Source organism: Xenopus tropicalis, chromosome 5, assembly GCF_000004195.4.
Source record: "Xenopus tropicalis strain Nigerian chromosome 5, UCB_Xtro_10.0, whole genome shotgun sequence".
Lineage (NCBI taxonomy): Eukaryota > Metazoa > Chordata > Amphibia > Anura > Pipidae > Xenopus > Xenopus tropicalis.
This window is the reverse complement of record NC_030681.2, coordinates 57,916,323-57,931,092: the sequence shown is the minus strand read 5'-3', so window position 1 is coordinate 57,931,092 and position 14,770 is coordinate 57,916,323. Positions and strand designations below refer to the sequence as shown.

General features: G+C 38.5%; 1 protein-coding gene across 1 annotated transcript in view; it reads right to left on the bottom strand.

The window, feature by feature from the left end:
- Positions 1-13,819, bottom strand: part of egln1 (egl-9 family hypoxia-inducible factor 1) — a 37,998-nt gene extending 24,179 nt beyond the window's left edge. The window contains exon 1 of the mRNA NM_001015960.2: positions 12,881-13,819. Within this exon, the coding sequence (NP_001015960.1) occupies positions 12,881-13,666 (786 nt within the window). The 5' untranslated portion in view covers positions 13,667-13,819. The remainder of the gene's footprint in view (positions 1-12,880) is intronic.
- Positions 13,820-14,770: the final 951 nt, after the last annotated feature.

The window sequence follows — 14,770 nt, the reverse complement described above, 5'->3', positions numbered from 1 at the left end:
GTCAGGAAGGCAACCAAGAGGCCTACAGCAAAATTAAATAAGCCGTAGGATTTCATGGCAAGTAATGGTTATTACCTATATGTGACAGCAGTAGTATTCTTCATATGCCTGAGTTGTGGGTAGTCACAAAGAAAAACATCCAAACCCAGCTCAACTTTGCAAAAAGGCATACCTAGTCTCCCACAATCATGTGTAAAAATGTACTATAGTCTGATGAGACCAAGTTTAAACTATTTAGCCATAATTCCAAAAGGAATGTTTGGCGCACAAATAACATAGCACATCATCACAAGAACACCATACCCTCAGTAAAGCATGGTGGAGGCAGCATCATGCTTTGGGGTGCTTTTCATCAGCTGTAACTGATGCTTTATTCAAGGTGGATGGAATCATGAATGGCTTCAAAAGTTTTTGTCATAAAACCTTCAAGCATTTGCTCGGAAGTGGAGGATGAAAAGGAACTTCACCTTTCAGCATGACGACCCAAGTCATACATCTAAATCAACAAAGCAATGACTTTACCAAAGAAGCAGCAATGGTTTGTAATGACCCAGCCAGAGCCCAGAACTTAATCAAATTGATAATCTGTGGGGTGACCTGAAAAGAGCTGTGCACAGCAGATGCTATTGGACACATCTGGAAACTTTTGAAAGCAGAGCGGACAAAAATTGCAGAAGTCCAGATGTACCAAAACAGTACACTTTCATCCAAAAAGACAGAGTGCTTTAATAAAATCAAAATGTTTTAACCAAGTATTAGTTTAGGGGATGTGCACACTAAGTGGAAGGAAGGACATCGAGCACACTTCGGACACAAGGAATCCGTTAAAATTCTGTACTTTATTTCATCATGTTTAAAAACAAAAGTGTGCACACTTTTGTTTTTAAACATGATGAAATAAAGTACAGAATTTTAACGGATTCCTTGTGTCCGAAGTGTGCTCGATGTCCTTCCTTCCACTTTGAAGTTATTCCTCCTCAGCTGCGGGTTCGGGGCTGTGAGCACCCGGACCATTGCCGGACTTTGGTGAGCATGCTGTTTCTCAGACTTTAAACTACATAAGAGATAGATTCAAAAACTTGAGCGGCAGGCCCGGGGTTTAAACACCCGGGCCTCATCGAACCACGTGGTACTTATAGTTTGTTAGTTTATTATATTTTTTTCATTTTCTTATTTATTTGTTCATTACTTATCTATATTGTTTCTGAGGAATTTTTGTTTCGCTTTAGGGTTTCCCTTAGAGCGATCTTTTTTCTTTTCTTTATTGTATATAGCAGATGTGCACACTAAGGCAACCAGGTTTTTGTATGATTTTTTTTCACTAAACTGTTTTTAATTTGTTGACTTCTTTGTATAGATTTCAATTTTGTAATAAAGATTTGAATAAGTTCTGGTAGGATTTATTTATATACTGTACTAGAGTCATATTTGAAAAGCTGGAATTAACAAGTTAATGATTGAAAATTTAATTTACTTTTGAATTCTTTTTTGCATCAGTATAAAGTTATTTACCATTCTCTAGCAGCTCTTTACTTATCCCTTCTGAAGCAGCCAGAGGAAGAACCTAGTACCGAGGTATGCAGAGAAGTCCTTGTTGGGAAAAGCTGAATACCACTTTCTGGAATGCAAAAGAAAAAAACTATATATGATAAAAAATATAACTATTTGCCACATTAAAATAAAAACTGTAATGTGATTTCTCTTTGAATGTTACCCATAGTTTAGAAACATTAAAAATAACTTACAAGGCTTATGTGTGTCACTGTACATTCCCACTTTGGCCACGCACTATTTCTGGACAGATAACAGAGGCACTCTTGAGAAGATACCTTGGAGGTGCAGATCTTCATATTTACTACCCTCTTGGGTATCGGTGATGAATGTCATTTTTTCTTGATATACTTCTTTTTCTGTTCGAGTTTCCTTTTCTCCTGCAATGTTCCATATCTCACTTAAATAGTGGATGTTTTGCCGGCTGCATAACAAAGAAACCAATCTGATACCAAAGTTTCTTGATAAAATATTGTTGTACACTAGAGTGAGAGATGGAGATACTACCAAATATGTTCCTGGCAAAGACCAGAATTCTCCCAATCGATCAACCAAATGTTGTTTTTTCTCTCCAGTTCTATTACTTTAGCTCCCTTCCTCTTCTCCAGCACTTTTATGCTACAAACGTTTTAACCCTAAAATTCTCATTTGCTACTCTCCACGTTGTTCCTCTTTGCTACCAGAATCAAAATTATCCCATGTTGCAATTTATTTTTTTTTATAACTTTTGATTTCCCTAATTCGATTTTTTCCAATATCCCATCTTGAAAGTTTTTCATATTATTGCAACTCTTCACTTTTCAAAGTTGCAACTTTTCACTGTTTGCCGCAACAGAGAAATTTATTTTAGGTGGAGGTCTGTAGTTTGAAAGTGTGTCTGGTCCCTAGTAGTTGACATTCATGCGGTAGAGAGTCTGCAACAGTTTGCTAGACATCTCCACTGTTTTTTACAGGCATATTAATCAGAGGTGGTGACTCCACAGATTAATATACTACCCTTTAAATCCCTGAACTGGCCAGGTGGGAAACTACCGAAGTACCAGGTACATGCTAACAGACATGAATAGGCCAAAATATACAAATGTATCTACAAATTGTATTATATAATACTATATATAAATATTATATAAATAAAAGATGTAAGGATGCTAAGCTACAAAAAAAAATAAAAAGCTTAGTAGTGCTATTATATATTATTTTTTCAGTTGAACAAACTTTTTGGTACTTTCCCCTTTTCTGAACACTAATTTTCTATAGGTATGTTAGCTTTTCATTGTGGTAAATATTTACGAGGAATGAAATTCCCAAAAGACCAGGAAAAAAAAACATTATTGCAATGTGAAATAAGGTGAATAGATAAAATAAAGGGCACACATGCATATTTGACTAGGAAAGTAGAGCAAAAAGCCCTAAGTAGCCAGCAAGCAAATGACTACTGTTATCCAAAGTTTTTTGGTACACTTTTTATTTCTAAATGTTACTATTTACTTAGCAAATAATTCACTCTACCATTTAAAATTGTCTTTTTTTTCCAGTTAAAATATTGGTATGTAGGCAGTCATCTCAATGCTTTCAGATAAGCTATTGTTCCTCCTGCTCAATATAGTTTACACATGACCCAAGTCACATAATAGCTCCTCATTGTATAATGTATTTAGGATCTGAAGTTATTTTCCATAGAAGTCAATGCATACCTCCCAACATTTCATTAAGAGAAAGAGGGACAAAAATATGTGACGCGGGTAGTGCGGCAAATTTTTTTGGCCACGCCTGCTTTGTGCCCACGCCCCACATGCCACACCCACTTTACATGCCCCAAATGTGTCAGTATAATCACTAAATAAAAAGAATAAAGGACATATTAACTTCAAACGTGCCAGTATGACTACAATAAATTGATAAAGGGCATATCAGCCCCAGAGATGCCAGTAAAATTACTAAATGAAACTGATAAAGGGCATATCAGCTTCAGACATACCAACAGTTCTGTGCATTTTCCAAAGTTATAAACAGGGCCAATTCCAGTGGTACATAAATCTATGTTATTTCCTTCCATTCTTAATCAGTTGAAAGCAAAACAATATTAAGGTACCACTAGAATTTCTAGCCATATTAACAAGGCCAGCCTAAGGTTCCCAAACTTATAAGGGCCCCTTTTAAATGTCTGCTATATTTTATGAACAGATCAGCGATACCTCTGTCTATTCCCCTGCATGCTGTGCTCTGCAAGAGATTCCAAGGAGTGAGAGATATATGTTAGGGGTGGAAAGGTGAAAATGTCCAGCACACAAATAAAGGCAGCAGCCTCTTCTGCCTGATAAAAGACAGAGCAGCACCCTCAGCCCCTGATCCGGTGAGCAGGAGCAAGGAGAGGAATGCGTGCCAATGCAGATAGTTGACCCTTGCCTGTCACAAATGCTCCTCCCAGGACAATTAAACATCAAGGTAAACCTGTGAGCTTGAGAGTAGCAGGGGAGATTCAAGAGTTAAGGGGGCAGGCTTTAATACCCGGAGCAGAGCAGGCACAGCAATCAATTAAATGGCAATGCTGAGAAGCAGGACATCTATTAATGAATCCGGGACAGCGGGCAGTGCTATAAATATCGGGACTGTCCCACTGAAAGCGGAATGGTTGGGAGGTATGGTCAATGTACCATTATTTACAAGTGCGTACTTTGTGTATATATCTATATATGCTTTTCTGTACAAGCTTATTTAGGCTAATGGCACATGGAGCAGTTTTTCCACAGTGTATTGAAGCTCGCAGAGAAAAGCCTGAAGCCACCCTTAATGACTGTGGAGCAGTATAAGCAATTTTGCCTGTCTACCCACTTACTAAAATTCAGTAAAATACCAGCAGTGCTATTAGCCCATGGAGGCACTATCACTTCCTCCTGGATCAACTAGCAGTTAGGAAGGTTATCTATAGATATGAAAGTTTGAACTTAATGGATATGTGTCTTTTATTAACTTAAGTTCTTATGTAACATCCTATATAAGTTGAGGAAAAGGTAGACCTGACCTTTTTTTCCCCAATTTGCAGGACAATCAGACCCCAAAATAAAAACCATTTTTCACCCCTAGTCAGTCTTCCCAATCTATTTCACGTAATTAAAAGCATTGATCAGTTTTATGTACGGGATCAGTTATCCAGAAAGGAATTAAGTGAAGGCAGGCTTCCTTAGACTCCATTATAAGCAAATAATTCTAATCTTTCAAAATTTCCCTTTTCTCTGTAATAATAAAACAGTAGCATGTACTTGATCCAATCTAAGATAAAATTAATCCTTATTGGAGGCAAAAAAATCCTACTGGGTTTATTTATGTTTAAATGATTATTTAGTAGACAAGGTCTGGAGGTCCCACAGCTGTACTGAAAATCAATCATAATGGGGAAACGGATACCAAATCCAACAGTGAACATGAGTTAGCAAAACTTGAGCATAAGAAATACTCCATATTTCGTACAGTTTTAATTAAAGGAGTTTTAAATAAAATCCCATTATCAAGTTCACTGCTGAAAAAGAAACCAATATTCAATGTACTTTAATTGAAAAAATCTGTACAGTAAAAAAAACAAACATACAATCATTTGTGCACTGACAAGTCCGCCATTGCAGGGGCCACAATATATGTAAGTGTGTGTGTCTAAGAGTAACCAATATTTTCTCATATGGCCACACTACAGCGTGCAAGTGCTTTAGTAGTAAAACACCTCCTGCTTTATATTTCTCCTGGGTAACAAAGTTCTCTCAAGAAATTGTTCCGAACACGAAATCAAAGCACAAAATGTTGAGCAAAGCAAAAAAAACTCAACTGGCAACAAGAGTTAATTGTGTTTGTGTCCTCACAGGCCAATTTATTAAAGTGATTACTTTAAGCAAGCTAACCAGTTTCATTTTATAAGCCAAGCCACATGGATTCCAAATTGTAGCACAGCCCTTATAGGAACTCACAAAATGTTATGAGTGATTTGGTCTGTCAAAGAGGTTTGCCTTGACAGGGCTGGCCGGGTTTCTTGTTACAGGTACTTCAACATAGCTTTGCAGTTTTATAGATTGGAGTACAATCTAAGACACATAAAATGCAGACAGTGTGCTTTTTAACTTATAAGGATGAGGTCCCTGTCCCAAAGAGCTTACAATGTATTAGAAATGGTCTGTTGCTGCAGAGGAAGACTAGCTAAAGGCTTCCTATAAAAAGTAATTTTTAAAGAAAACGATATCCCCAGAATGAATACCTAACCAACAGATATTATTTATATTATGTTAAAGAGGTAGTTTACCTTTCAGTTAACTTTTAGTATGTTTTAGAATGCTCATTTTTTTTTTTTTTTAAAGATTTTATTTAAGATTTTCAAATTAACATTCATTACAACAAGAGAGGTAAGATAGAAGAAAGAGAAGAGAAAGAAGAAGGAAAAGAGGAAGAAGAGAAAGCTAGAGCCTGATTGGAGAAAGGCAAGACAGGCACCAAGCACAGTTAGGTACAGTTTTATACAGTTTCTAGTTCTGTTCCTGTTGTTGCAAGCCAGGGTTCCCAGATTTTGTAATTTTTTTCTGGACATCCCCTAGCAAGGTATACCTAAACCCATGTAAATGGGATTTTCTTGAAACTCTTTGGAATTCATTCCCAGACTTCCTTTTGTTTATTTGTATCTGTATGAGGCAGTCTCCTCAACCCTAATAATTTGTTTGTGAATCCAACTTCATTGATTAGTTTCTTCCAGAATGCCAAAGAGGGAGGTTTATTCAACTTCAAAGAGAATCACCTTTTTAACACAGTCATGATTTGTCATATTGGAGTCACCGGTTATACCCAGTTAGACACAAGCTTGGTGATAGTATGTTGGGAAATATGATTGTACGTTCAATATATGTCAGTATTTCACGCCAGAAGGTACATATAACTGGACACTCACAAAACACATGGAAAAAGGATCCTACATCATTTCAGAATTTGGGACATTGATCAGAGGCTCCCTGAGTGTGGTCTGTGTGTGGTCAAGTAGACTATGAATAAACTTAATCTGGATTTACCTGTCCCTGGCCGACATGGTGAGTTGGGGCACCCAATCAAGTGCCTCTTCTCACATCTCCGCATCCAAATCGGGTATATTGTCACTCCACTTATGCTTGGTCTTGAGGAGATTATTAAGTTGCAGATTAATCAAAATGGCATAGATGTATGTCAATGCCTTGGTTAGATCTTGTCTGCAGAGATATAGTTCTAGAGTTGTATCTGTTATGGAAAGTGGGCCTTGGGGAAACTGGGACCTAAAAGCATGTCTTGATAGTAGGGAAAAATCATCTGGGGGGGTAACTGAAACTCTTGCTTGCACTCCCCATTTAGGTTACTTGGGGAAGATATATTTGTGGAGGGGTTGTCTTTAAAGTTGTACAGGACACTACATAATTGTGCAAAGGTGTCTGCAATGTCTAGCCATTTTATTTGAATTTCTTGAGTGAAGGCTTGTAGATTGCCATATATATGAAGTTCTGCTTGTTGGATAAGTTGTTTATTCAAAGCTTTATTTCCCAGCATAATTGTTGCTTTTTAGTTTAGTTAATTTTGGAACCTAAGGTGAATTAGGAGATTTATCTCTTCCTTAAGTTTGTTTAGCGGTTGCAGTGTTTGGGGGGATGGAGTTGTATGTTTTATTTGCTATAGATTGTTAATTTGCAGTAATAGTTGTTTCTGCTTTTTTCTTGCGATTTTGGCCTTATGGGCTTCTATGCTGATGAGATGTCCCCCTTATCACTGATTTGTGCATGCATTGTGTTGTGTTTGCCTTGTGTTGTCATTTGTAGAGAAAAAGCTTTGATTTCCTTAGTTATCTTGTTGGTTATGTGGGAGTAGGAGGCAGGGCCAGTCTTAAACTGCTGGCCCCAATTGGGACCATTTTGGTGGGGCTCCCTACACAAGGTGTTGCGAGCTGACACAGGGTTTCAGGGGTGGATGGGCAAATAATCCCTGCCTCTCACTCTCTCCATGTGACTAATGTAACCCTGCCTTTTCACCTCTTTCCCTTGTTCCATTGGCCCCTAGCATTTCATGGCACCATGTAGCCCCCAAAAACCCATGACACACCAAGCATACTTATATACAGTGAGAAACCCCTCAAGCACACAATACACAGTGAAAAAATGTGTACCCTGGGGTAGCAGTATGAATGCAGTGCCCACTTTGTGTTTAATGTCCCAGAACACATAGCAGCATTATCAGGCAATCATTTTTGGGGGTGGGCTGGACAGCTTAATCTGTTTATTCTTGGTGCGGGGCCCTATTGGGTCCAATAGGCCTAACTGTTGATTGATATTGCATATAACAATTCAACAACTACCTCTGGGTCTGCCAAATGTTGCAATATTCAAATTGCGTTTAGCAGCCACAATAATTTAGTAGTGCTTATTTCTCAGTGTCATTTTATTCTTAGTTTGGAAATGTGTTTCTTGAATATAAATAATGTCAGTGTTATGCTGTTTAAATTCTGCTTGTGATAAATGTCATTTGGGAGGGGTATGTAAGCCCTTGACATTTATGGAGAGGCATTTAAGAATCATTGTAAAAATAATTTTTGCTGCGTGTATATCTGGTTATACCCATAAGGTTTCACATAACTATGAAAAGCTGTATTTTGTTACGGTTTTGAAGTTAAGCATGAGATAAGTGCATGAAGGAAGGATAATGGAATCACAGAAAAGTTCAAACATTCATAACTTATGTATACACATGCCTTAAATTTAGGCAAATCCCACATTGCACATATATTCAATTGAGCAGAATGTGCTGCAAAAGTGGGAAAACAAGGGGGCAATTTAAAGAATAAGTAAACCTTTTTTTTTTTTCTATCAGTAAAATTGTCTAAACAGCCTCCAGAATTACCTACCTTTGTCCCAACATTCTCTCAGAAGGTGATCGTTTCTCTTTGCTTCCTTGTGCAGAGTGAAGCCCTGCCCCCACTTCCTGTTCAGTTCTCTCTTCAATTTGACTACCTGCAGTCGACCTGGAGAGCCTTCTGGGCATGCCTGAAGGCAGCAGGAGCCAGTCTGTGCATTAGCAGGTTTTTTTTTTTTTTAATCAGAGACCTGAACAAGAAGTGGGGCTGGGGCTTCACTCTGCACAAGGAAGCAAAGAAAAACGATCACCTTCTGACTGAGGAACCAGGTCAGAGAGAAAGCTGGGACAAAGGTAGGTAATTCTGGAGGCTGTTTAGAGTAATTTTACGGATAAAAAAGGTTTACATATTCTTTAAGTAAACCAACCAGTGGCAATCACCCTGCTCCAGTACAAGGAGCTGTAAGATTGTCTTCTGACCTGGGTCAGAGGTCTGTTTTGAATTTGAGCTCTGCACTATAGCAGGCTTCAGATTTGACTGTGTTCCATTCTTGATTCATATGCATGTTACCCTGTGTTTGGGGTGCTCTTGGTGCTTGATGCTTTTTTGCCTTCCACCGCTGATGAGATTATTTTGAGGGAGTTTTGCCATTGGACTACCAACTTTGTCTGATATCTTCTATGGGATTCCGTGGTGGGGGTGTGCTTGGGTTATTTGTTAATTTGCGTCTTTTTGCCTTAGTGGTTGTTGATAGATCTGCAACTGTAAACCCCCCCTCCCCGTCTTTAGACAAATAATGTATTTTTTCTACAAGCTAAGTGAACTTCTATTCTGGTCTTTTTGCAAGTTTGTATTGGTTTGTATCTAATTAATGGCCACTAGATGGTAGTATGTTACAGACTATAAATAGGTTAATATGCAACACATGGTTTACTTTACAAACTGTTAATGTAGACCTGAAACCGTTGCTATACTGGTCTGTGCCAATTATGTGAATAAAAGCTTTTTTTAAAGGTTTGGAATATGGAGTGCTGTTCATAATTTGATGATTACTGGTCCTGTGAGGTGAATACAGAGTAGCATGTACCCAGAAAGAAAGGAGCCTGGTCTGGTGTTGACTATCAGAGTTTATCTTGACTTTCAGAAATGTTATCAAAACCACTTTGTTATTATGGTTTGATTTTCCAGTATTGATCTCAAGTTCTTTACAAAAAATGTATGGTTTCCTGGTGTAAACCAATTGTTAGTTGAATCATATTTGGAATTTGTGTATTCAGGATACATGGAACTTTTTAAATCAGTTGTATTTTAGGCATATAAAATCATATCTCTTTCTGATATTCGTGATCTGATATATATGATCTTTAATTTATTTTTTTTGAATTTAGAAGTCTAAATCTTTGTGTTGCAATAGTGGACTTCCACAAAAATTCCAGCAGATTTTGCAAACTCAAGGTGTCCGGAAAGAATACATATATCGTTTTTTATGAAAACTAAAAGGAAATTTTCCTAAAATGAAAGAGCACAAAATGTCTCACAGTATGTGCACATAAAGTGTGAACTTATTATTTTATAACACACATATAACATATATATTTATATTTTACGGAGATCCAATCAACTATAAAGCTAATGCCACACCTCCACTCATATCTGCCGTTGTCTGTGTCTGCTTAACATTTACATGTTACTTGTCCTTTAACTGTATATGCCTAGAAATAAAATCACAGGGTCCTTTAAATATAAATATGCAAAAAAATGGCATAACCAAAATTCCCAGTATAGTCTTATAGTATAAGAATACAAGCATAGAGTAATTAGAATGCCAATAAAGCTATTGCTTGGTAAAGGAATTATACAATGTCAACAAAGAGATCACTCATTTGGTGCATGGGTTGGAATTTCTTTGGCTGATTCTAATGGCTGTGGCACACAGGGAAATTAGTAGCTGCGCGACAAATCTCCCCGAAATGCCGTCCCACTAGATAAAATGTAAATCGCCGGTGGGACAGCATACGCGGCACTGTGATTGCCAAAGTTGCCTCTCGAACACCGAATCCTTGGCCAATCCACCACACCAATATATACCCATGCAAAACCCTCCCATCTCTGACATCACTGGTGGGGGCAAGTGCAAACATATAAATAACAGCAGCAATTAATTTTCACTGTGAGAAGTAGGATTGGGAAAGGGCATTGGGACAATTGGTCGGTGCATGCGAGTCTACCGTGCATCACTAATGCACAATAATAGATGTCATCAAAATTAAACAGCACTCATACAGCAAATATTAAACCACTATAGTGCACACCATACCAAAAAGTTATTCCATCTTTATTCCACCTATTCAAAATTTGTCACCAGTGACTTCATGTTTGACTAGTTTAGTTCCATTATCCATAATAACAGATAGCTCTGAAACCACTGAAAGTAACACCACTTGAGTCATTTTTTACACAAATGACAACTCCTGGCCCTCAGTCTTGTAAATATAGCTCTACACCCTTTGTGACACCATCCTGCCCATCAGCATCCCTGTTTTTCTGACACGTCATCACAGTGAAAGCGCAAGTAACATCTTGCAACAGATGTTTTGATTTTCTGATTTTAGATAACACAATAAATATTATACATTTCTTTACTAGCAACATAACAGTGGTTAATCACATACATGGCTGAGCTCAAGAGGAGTTATCTCCCTGAACCCTTTGCAAATCTCTACTCAGTTCAATGTTTTATGACAGTAATATCTATTACTCATTTACTAGCACAGCCAATAGATATTTAACACTACTAGTAAAAGTGGCCATACATTTACCAATATTATGTGGCAATTAATCTCCTCCAAATGCTTTCCCATTGGCAATAATGTAAGTCACCCAAGGGCAAACATATGCAGTGCTACATTTTTCGCTCAAAGTTTCCTTGTGAGGTTGGAAAGTGTTTGGAGATTAGCCGCCCACAGTAAAAATATTTATTATGGGTGACTAAACTCATATGCCATGAACCTAAAGGAGCAAATATAAATAGGAAGCCCTTTGCAATAAAAATATAACCATAGCAAGCAACTGATAGTAGAATATGATACATATTCTAAAATATATTTTTATCTCTACTCTCTTCTTCAGTTTACTGTTTTGACAATTCTGTTTATAATCCCTCAAATATATTACAGATCATTTAGATTAAGTTAAAGGACATGAAAAGCCAACATTTTCCTACAATGTATATCAGCTGGGCATGTCTTTCCCACCCAAATGCCATCATTTGTACTGCATATATCCCCTCTGCTTGCCAGCACCATCACATTTTCCTAAAGCAGGAATTCACGTGGTGGCCATTTTCCCTGATACATAATCAGATACATTTAAATCTGCAAACAGCATATACACACACACACAGAGACCCTTATTCAGCATACATTTGATCAAGAATACAGGCTCACACAGGCAGAACTGTCTTTGATAAAAGTTCTGCTTTGTTTGAGCTGAGCTCAGGAGAGGAGGTTAGGAGAAAAAAATTGAAGCCGACCGTTTCTATGGGAACCAGCAATGTCATCTTTTCACTGGCTGCTAGACTGGAGGGCGTGTTTAGTAATCTGAGTTTAGAACAACTGAGCATGCCCACAAGCTAATGTAAAGGAAAAAAGGAAATCTAAGTGATTAAGGAGATGTTGCAGCCTTACTATTAACCTCTGGACACCCAGTGTGGCAGGTATTGAAAGATTTCAAAGAGGCTGTTCACTAATTACATTTTTGTGTGTGGGGTTTACATGTCCTTTAAGTCATGCAGTATATATCCATAAGTCCAAGATTATCGTATGTAGTACATCAGCTAAATTATGGTTCAAATTTTTCACTTATAATATTTGACCTGGATATTACATGGGTAGTTCCCATTGCAGGGCTCCAGTATCCCTAGCTATTTATTTTTTATGCTAATATTTTTTCATATTTAGTTTACCCCTCAAAAGGGCTCTGGCCTCTTTCACGGGCGTTTCTTCATTGGTGCCTTGTGGTGGATATTTCATGGGTTCCACATGAAGAAACAACGCAGGCTATTTTTTCAGTTAGGTTGCACTCACTCACAGGGGTGCAGGTTTGTTTCGGCACTCCCCTGGAGCAGTTTGAGTAAAACCTTATTTAAACGTACAGGCTGCGTTTCTTCCTGTGGTGGAAAGCAATATAGACCCCATACATGAAAAGCTGTTAGAATGCCATGCATAAGAGGCCTTAGACTCCGTGGCTTGCTGTCAAATCCCCTTAATATTTTAAGTATTTTTTTTTTACCAACATTAATAACTGCTGGCCAATGTCACAAAAAGTTAAAAAGAAACCTTTCTAGTTGCAGCCCCTAAAATAAATTTGGCTCACCTTTGTGTAAATTCTGTACAGTAACAATGGTGTTGCGAAGCACTTTAACTGCCGTATAATTTATAGTATTAGGCCTTTCTTTCAAGACTATAATGTTTGTACAAAGCTACAACTCACCTTAGTTCTACCATTAATCCTGAAGTTACCCAGTTTACCACTGCAGTGTCGTATAAGGTCATCCATTTTATTCATAAGTTTACCAATTGCTTTGCAACTTGACTCTTTCCCTTCCACCCAGGTAATCTGGTCGCCACGGATATCACGAGTGGAGTCGCTCTTCTGGCTCACAAGCTGTCCATCGGTGAAGCGCCCTGTGTTGTGCAAAGCTTTCACCTCACACACAATTCTGTCTCCAGTCTCTTGGCCCAGGAAGTCATCAAGGACACAGATGCCATGTTTGTTCATACAGGGAATTGTGTACTCCAATGCTATCCTATGTAGTGGTGGCTTAGTCTGTCCATTAGGCCTTCCACCAGAAGTTGTTACTTTCCTCGATGTGCTACTGCCCATAGCCTCTCCAGACACCTGAGTGTCATCTTCTTCATTGATTGCTTTTAATGCAGCCCCTCCATCAACCTCCTCTTGCTCGTCTGACACCCCAGACGCTGGCTCAACATGACTTTTAAACTGGGAAGTATCACTGTGAGAGATGCTGACTGCAGAAGATGAGAACTGTTCTTTCTTACTGTTTTTGACTGTGTTCTGAGAAGCCGGAGTAATGGTAGAATCACTTTTGCAGAATAATTTGTGTTTCTTCCAGTCTTGCCGCTGGTGTTCTTTACTACAATAAAACGAGCTCCGGCAGCGACCGCATCGCAGCAAGTCTTCCATCTTGCCGCACAGCTCGCAGTACTGCCTGTCACGTTCGCTCTGGTTTGAGCCCTCGCTACCTCCGCCAGCCATTATGGCCGCAATATCCGTCTGCTGCCTCTAAATGGGACCAGGGGATAAAAACGATATAACTAAACTTAAAGCGTTTGACCTGTCGCTTCCTACTCTCGTCACAGGCAGGAAGGGACAGAAATAAGAACTGCGTCACTCTGCAGCAGACCCAGACCATACGTAGCGCAAAGCATGAGAATTTTTTGAGCCTTTAAATATGCGATTGAAGTTTATCATTCTCCGATCCTCAGCATGTACTTATTACAGCTAAAAGACAGCGACCAAGTCATGTATAATCGCGATACAACGAACTTCACACTAGAGGACTGGTTTGAACAGGAGAGATACTCAAAGTGAGTCTTAAGCCAACGTGATTGGCTTGCTTTACCCTTTCATGCCGCAAGAGTTTTTGGGAATCGTAGTCTTTTTTTGAACATTTAAATTGGTACTACAAAGCGAAACCAAAGATACGGAGGTGGAGTCCTAAGCTTTAAATTGCCAATTGTGTTATTAAAATAATTGAACGCCATGTTTTTGTGTACATGTTTATGTGTCAGCTGTGAAAAAACAAACTGGAAGTCTGGACTTTGGGGGATACTTTCGAGGGCACACCCTCTTTCATACAATTTCGTTTGCATGACAGACTGATTCATTAGTCAGTGCCCAATTGGGCCCCTCCTGAACTCACAGGATTGGCTTAATCTGTATTTAAATCCCTGCCCGCTGGTGAGCAGGCACACCAGCAAACCTTGTATGGTACTTGTGGGAGAGAACTAGGAGAGTACTTTATGGGCATCTTTGCAGAAAATATGTATATATTTTTTTAATAATGGAAGAAATGTAATATTATAATGTTCTGAACTGTATCCATTAAAGGCACTCTGTCATGGGAAAAAACATTTTTTCCACAAAACACATCAGTGCTCCATGAGCTGAGCCCTGCACTGAAATCCATTTTTCAAAAGAACAAAAATACATTTTTACATTTCATTTTGAAATCTGAAGTGAGTCAAGCTGTTTTCTTACTTATGTGCCATTAGTCTTGTAACGTTTGCTTTGATAAGCTCCAGTCTCTTAACTGCTGCACTGCAAGTTGGAGCAGTGTCAACCCCCCTCCCAGCAGCC